A 6,300-nucleotide genomic window follows, 5' to 3' on the forward strand; every position below is an offset into this window, starting at 1 on the left:
TCCCGTCTGCCAACCCACCAGACAGGCCCAGAACAGTAACCGAGCCGAGATGCGGGAGGACGTCCCGCCCCCCTACCACCGAGGAAATCCGCTAGGCTAGATTGGGGTTGAGGCTATTCGTATTTCGTCTCCCACGCCTCGGGTGGTGATTCGACAGTCCAAACCTACCATACCATCGGGTGCGTTACATGTATAATACCTCCGCTGCCGCATAGCTGGGGTGCGGAACCCCTATCTAGCTACGGCAGGTAAGTCGGTACCTATATATGTAAGTAGGGAGGTAAGTCAGTGGACGAACAAGACATGCAAGTTGAGTTGCACAACTACGTTCACACTTACACAGAGGCTGATTCAACAGCCGGAAATACTTTGCGCTCGTGTGTGGGAAATAGCTTTATACCCGACGCTGGTGTGTAGCGTACACATGTGCACATGCATCTTAGCCTATAGGTGAGCACGGTTGGGTAAGTAGCGAGAGGTACCGTACCGACGCGAAGATCTGTGGGACCACGAGATCTAAGAGTATACAAGGATGACTACCTATACGCTGGTATGTTTTCTCTTAGAAAGCCGTTTTCGGATCGCTTGCGATCGAGCAAGCGTAGTACAGGCCAGGAGACCTTATCTTATTTTCGATGGCAACGAGCCAAGTGATGATACTAGCGACTCGTATCGAAAATAATTCATGGTTGAAGGTTTATTTATGTCAGATATCATTTTCGCGGGGCTAAGGTGATTGTCTGCTCGAATATATTGAGATATCTTACATACGGGGACTAGGTACTTGCATTTAATGTAGCGCTCACTCAACCCCAACCCTCTTCCGTTACCTCTCTTTCCCCCACGGGAGTATTTTCTATCCAGAAAGCCACAAAAGAATAATATATCTTCGAATACTCCATAGTCGACCCGAGATAAAACCCCGAGCCCGTCTCATCTACGCCGGGGCCAAGGGCACGGGACGGTTGGCCTAGCTTAACTTACAGGTCATATTTATTTCCTCCCCATTGTTTATCGCCACCAAGCAAGCCAGACCCTCGATCGAACCGACCTCGCACAGACGTCCTCGTGCGCCCTCATGCAAGCTGTCTAGGCGCGTTTCGTATAAATTGGGAAGGTTTCCACCGCCGCTTATTTTTGGCTCCTAAAGCTATCGCTCGCCCGGTAGATAATATCTGGGTACGAGATTTGTTCGAATCAGCCGGTTCGAGAAGAGGTAACTGTACCTACTTCATGCGTATATATATGTAGATAGGTGGGTAAGTAAGTATCGCCAGGTATTGGGATCAGGGCACGACACGTGGCTCGTGTTTGCTTTTCATACGTCTACGCCCAGTTGGTGGTGGCCGTTGAGGCTTAGCCACGAATCCTGAGGATGACATAACAGACCTAGTCTGATATCGTGATAGGTATGGGCTTCGTGAGAGCAGGTATACTACTTGAGATACGTGTCGCAACCGCTCGTCGTCTTGATGTGTTACTGTTTTGCCGCCTGTGTTCCACGAGATATGGGACACTGTCTCGCGCCTTCACGATCATACAATTCTAGCTCATAGGAGAGTACATAGAAGTACCTAACTTAAAAGAGTAGGCTCTGTTATGCCACGTAAAGCCAGGAAGTGAACAATCTGGCGGGTCATGTCCAATCAGTTAGGACATCTCGATTCATCACAAACAAATAGAAAAGCAAATATCAAAACCAATGAGGGTTTGGCTTTAAAAGCCATTTGCGTATATATGTTCATGCGCTATGTCTAATCCTCTATCAAGTAAATGACAGAGAATTATCTAAAAGTGCGAGTTGATAGGTAGACACAACCAGCGCACTGTCCTGAGACCCAACTTATACCTATCATCATACCAATACCGTAACCCTCACCTTATAGTATCGAAATAAATAGGATACCAACCAACGCTTGTTTCTCGTGAACACGTATCCCATAGAACGCTATAGCACTCTGAAAAGCGTCCCTAGGACGCTGCGCTCACAATACTAGATCAATCTCAGCGCATTGTTTTACTCCTGCGTGACACCAGCACCAGACCGCTGGATGCGGAATAGGAGATCGACTCTGTCGAGCGGTAGCTCGGGGTAGCACTCCTTAATACGCGATAAAATGGCGCGTTTGCACGAGGGGCACCGATTGCCATCCATAATGTTGACGAATACTTGTAGGACGGGCACGAGGTCCGGGGAGGCGTTGAGGAGCGGAAGTGACAGATGCGGCGCGTAGGCTAGCTGGTGCATGAGCCACACCCACGAATATAGGATCTCGTCTGGGCGAGAGCAGAGCCCCGCGATATCGTACCGGCGGTTGTACCGGGTCCCTCCGATGAGGGTGGTGCAGTTGTACTTCTTCCATGCCACGGGGCCGTGCTCGAAAGAGTGGCGCAGAAACCGGGGCACGTGGCCGATGGTGATGCGGGAGCCGAAGACCCATTCTTCGAGGGACGAGGAACGGATAGCGAAGGAATCTTGCAACGTAGGGTCATGTGGATATACGTTGGGGGTGGCTCTTTTGCGCATTACCATGCATAGACGGCGGGAACCCATGTCGTATAGGAACTTCTCCCGGTTAATCTGGAAGGCGTCGGCTAACCACGCTCTCATCCCTATTGAGCGCTCTATCCGCGCAAGCCGACCGATGGGGCCATGCGTATCGTCCTTCAGGACACGGCGTTCTTCCAAAAGCGTGAGGATACTGACATCGATAATGTCGTGAATGGAAATATAACTGCAAATTATATGGCTGGGACTCGTAAAAGGCCTCGATAATGGGACGAGATTTTGCAGGGCGATCATTCTACTCTGGCGACAGACTTTGAGAGCCACGATGCCCGGCGGATATATTGGGACGTCTTCGAGATCAGGGGTACTGCCGCAAGGGTGTCCTTCGGGTGGCTGTGGGATCTCGATTACGGGACAACGGGTTTCACCCACGCGGATCATCGTGATGGGTAGAGTGAACTTCCATATCATCCATTGAATCTCCGTTGGTAGGAATCTGAATAAAGGAAATTCTTTTAACGTCTCCGGTTTACAAATTTCGTTGGCCATAGGTACTGGATGTCCTACATATATAGGGTAATATATAGGCTGTTGTCTTGTTAGAGAATTATTTTGGTTTGGCGTTAGGGATGAACCTCTAATGGTCAAGGACCACCCCAGGACCTGGACGACTATATACAACTACCTGAAATATAGAGTATTGGTATTAACTTTCGGTTGTTGGGAGAAAATTATTCCGACCAACTCTATAACCAGGAAACTTCGCGTAAGGATATAAAGCTCTTAATCTAGACTTCGGAACTATAAGTCCTCTTTTGAGAGCATATCAACTATATCAAGATAAAATGCTACAGCGTTGAAACTTTTTAGCAATTAGCGGGGATATCGGCACGAGAAAGCTCAAACTTACTTTGGTCCGTGACCCATCCACCTTGATAAGGTCCATCTTAGGTGGTTTGTCCAGTTGATTAAATCAAGGTGACTGACACCTACTAGAGTTCCCTTGTATGAACCCCACTTCGAACTTGATACACTGACGAGACCATCATTAGGTCCCTCTACATTACTAATGATATTATGGGAATGACGGAAAGGGGAAAGAAGAGGAGGCCGATCCATCATGGCCCCGTACGAGAAGTAGCGAACGCTTGGGTCATCTGGGGTCCGTGGGTTGAAACTTTCTGTCATATATGCTGGTGTGAGTTGCTCGAATGCGCCTGTATCCATGCCTACGCCTTGAACAAGTTGATATATGCTTGGAAGTCTGTCGGCGCCGATCTCTTTGAATACATGATCCGCAAAAGCGCTCCCTCGGTGAGGAGTAGCGACGGTGACTAGAGATTTCACATCTACATTCTTAGGTTGGAGGTGAGAAATCATGTATCTGGCATCGAGTCCGCCCATAGAGTGAGCAATAATATTCACGCTCCTATCCCGCGCAACATCGGCAATACTATGAGCTAGCTTCTCAGCTCTTTGCTCGATACTTCCGGATGGAGGCACAGTTGCCGTTATGACTTCAACCCCATTAGCTCTCAATGCGTCTGTGATGCCGCGCCAATAATGAATGCCAGGGAGCCATCCTCCAGCAAGCCGAAGTTCGGCGAAGCCTAGTAAGCCATGCGCGAGGACTACCGGGTATTTAGGAGTAGCTAAGGACTATGTCAGTCATAAAGTCTATGATCTCAGGGGGATGGGGTCATCTTGTACCGTAATGTTCTCTTATGGTGGCATAGTCATCATATATCTGTTTTCCAAGGTCTTTCAGCCTCGGATCGTCATCATGCTGGGAAGAATAAGCCCTTGAGCTCCTCGGCGGTAACAACAACCGAGTATGCCGGGCTAAATTATCAGATGCACCATCGAATGAGCGAAGAGATACGGGGTATTTGAGGCAGTGGCTTATAGCGCATCGCGATGGACTCATTTCTATAACCTCAACCTCAAGAAATGGCTGGTTGTTTAGGGTTTAAGTTACAGTTTTGTTATAGTTAGTTAGTTATGTTGATCGAAAGTAAAAGTTAATAAGATCAATGACCCCACGTAATACGTCATGCATTAAACCAAGCGCGATGCACGTAAGCGAAAACGCGTTAAAGTATTGACCAGGGCTGCCTTTTACCTAAACCTACCTGGTAATTGAAGTTTAGATTTATGTAACAATTTCTTTCATACATCAGCCATATATAATTGTTAACACGTATTAAAAGATATACTTTAATAAAATAAGCTTAAATCATTTTATATATACCTAGTGCAAACTCAAATTATAGGTACAAAAACAAACGCCAACAGCGGCTGGTAGTAAGAACTTTAAACCGGTCCTAAGCCTTTTTAGTCCTTCCTCTTTCGGGGGCTCCCGTAGGGCGTAGTACTCGCCCATCAGTTAGCGTGGCGAAATCTCTTGGCGGTATCTCTTAAGCACGAAATTAGCGTCAGTAAAGCCGAACGGCTCGACCACTAAAATTCAACTCCTCCACGGGTCGCATAAACGGTCGCATATGTTGAACCTCAGCTAACACTCCCTTCTTCGCTATTACTATGGTACTATTCAAAACATAGCCACCAACACCAGCCAACATGCATAACATCCTTACTCCATTCACGTGAAATCTGACTCGTTTCTACCTTTTGTCGTATTTGTTTTTTCCGTCGGTTAAATAGGTAAGGTGAGTTTTGCGGACCCGTAACTACTTGAAGCGCAACGTTGCGGTTCTCGCGTCTGTGAAGATGCAGCGTGTTACATTCGGCGTGTTTATTACCAACACTCGAGCAAACAAGACTACATTATTGTCCAATCAAGTACGTCCGGGCGTCAATTACATTCGGCCGACACACTATACTTGCTCTGCTTCTTGTCCGACCATATGTTATAGTACATGATTACTACAAGATGGCCCCCGAACATCCAAGCTTCATCTTATCTCTTACGTCCTACGGGAAGGGAAAGTCTATTAAGTCTTAGACCAGGCTAAGTATATAGCCCATCAGACGGTTTTATCTCAAAAAGCAAAATAGTACAGTTTAACCTCGAGCACTTCCCGTACAGTGTCCTACAGTCAGCAAGTCGAAAAACATGGATTAACTGCGGCCATAAGACGCGCTGACATTAGCCGCGCTGACTTGCAGATTCCTCGTATGATTGGCCACTGTTAATATGGAGTCTATGGTCGAACCATACTGTCGGGTCAGCTTTCGCCCCCCGTCGAACCCCGATTGGGCATCTCGCAGACCTGTTTCCATGTGAGAAGCACATCGAGAGGTCCTCTCTAGCCTTGCTTGGAGATCGACCCAAAGTTCTGTTATGTCCGGAAAAAAAAAACACCTCGGTCGAAGAGAGACAGGAAGCCGATGTTGCTCGGCCCGCGGAAAACTACTTGGGCACCATTTATACCGATATTCTCGTTTCTCCACTGTAGATGCTAGTCTTCTAGAAAGAGACACATAGACGCCGTTTAAAGGCTATGGATTGGCTGAGTGGGCCTGCGGTGTTCCCCTGTATAGACAGGTATCGTCGCATGCCAACATCTTGTGTGCCCTCCTTGTGTGAATCTTATCTCCAATCCCAGAGCGGGCTGTGGGGAGAGTACCTACCAGCACGATTGAGATGGGATGTACCTTTTGCAGGGGCCGTCCTAGATCTTCCATCGGCTCACCATGAGGAAAATCCATCTCGGGCCGGTGCATGGTGAGAGTTCATCCGATTGCTTGTGCTGTTTAGGCATCACTGCGATTTCCTCTAGGCACTTAGGATACCTAACTGGACCTGTGATTCTGAGTCTACCTTACAT

At 47.8% G+C, this 6,300-nt stretch overlaps 2 protein-coding genes across 2 annotated transcripts; both read right to left on the reverse strand.

Annotated features, from left to right (window-relative positions):
- Nucleotides 1-1,677: 1,677 nt before the first annotated feature.
- On the reverse strand, nt 1,678-3,374 carry F4817DRAFT_249651 (uncharacterized protein). Its single transcript, XM_049299146.1, has one exon. The coding sequence runs from the start codon at nt 3,056-3,058 to the stop codon at nt 2,018-2,020; it is 1,041 nt and encodes a 346-aa protein (XP_049155283.1). The 5' UTR covers nt 3,059-3,374; the 3' UTR covers nt 1,678-2,017.
- On the reverse strand, nt 3,185-4,615 carry F4817DRAFT_249716 (putative triacylglycerol lipase). Its single transcript, XM_049299147.1, has 3 exons — nt 4,220-4,615; nt 3,420-4,161; nt 3,185-3,371 (listed from the first exon to the last, which is right to left on the reverse strand). Exons 1-3 carry the CDS (start codon nt 4,434-4,436, stop codon nt 3,311-3,313), a joined length of 1,020 nt encoding a protein of 339 aa, XP_049155284.1. The 5' UTR covers nt 4,437-4,615; the 3' UTR covers nt 3,185-3,310.
- Between the last annotated feature and the right edge of the window lie 1,685 nt (nt 4,616-6,300).

This window comes from Daldinia loculata (genome assembly GCF_022478755.1).
Source record: "Daldinia loculata strain CBS 113971 unplaced genomic scaffold F4817scaffold_64, whole genome shotgun sequence".
Classification (NCBI taxonomy): Eukaryota; Fungi; Ascomycota; class Sordariomycetes; order Xylariales; family Hypoxylaceae; genus Daldinia; species Daldinia loculata.

Coding starts and splice junctions, on each gene's coding strand:
- F4817DRAFT_249651 (XM_049299146.1), bottom strand. CDS start 3,058: ATGGCCAACGAAATTTGTAAACCGGAGACGTTAAAAGAATTTCCTTTA.
- F4817DRAFT_249716 (XM_049299147.1), bottom strand. CDS start 4,436: ATGAGTCCATCGCGATGCGCTATAAGCCACTGCCTCAAATACCCCGTA. Junction 4,162..4,219: donor CACCATAAGAGAACATTACG/GTACAAGATGAC, acceptor CATAGTCCTTAG/CTACTCCTAAATACCCGGTA. Junction 3,372..3,419: donor TGGATGGGTCACGGACCAAA/GTAAGTTTGAGC, acceptor ATTGCTAAAAAG/TTTCAACGCTGTAGCATTTT.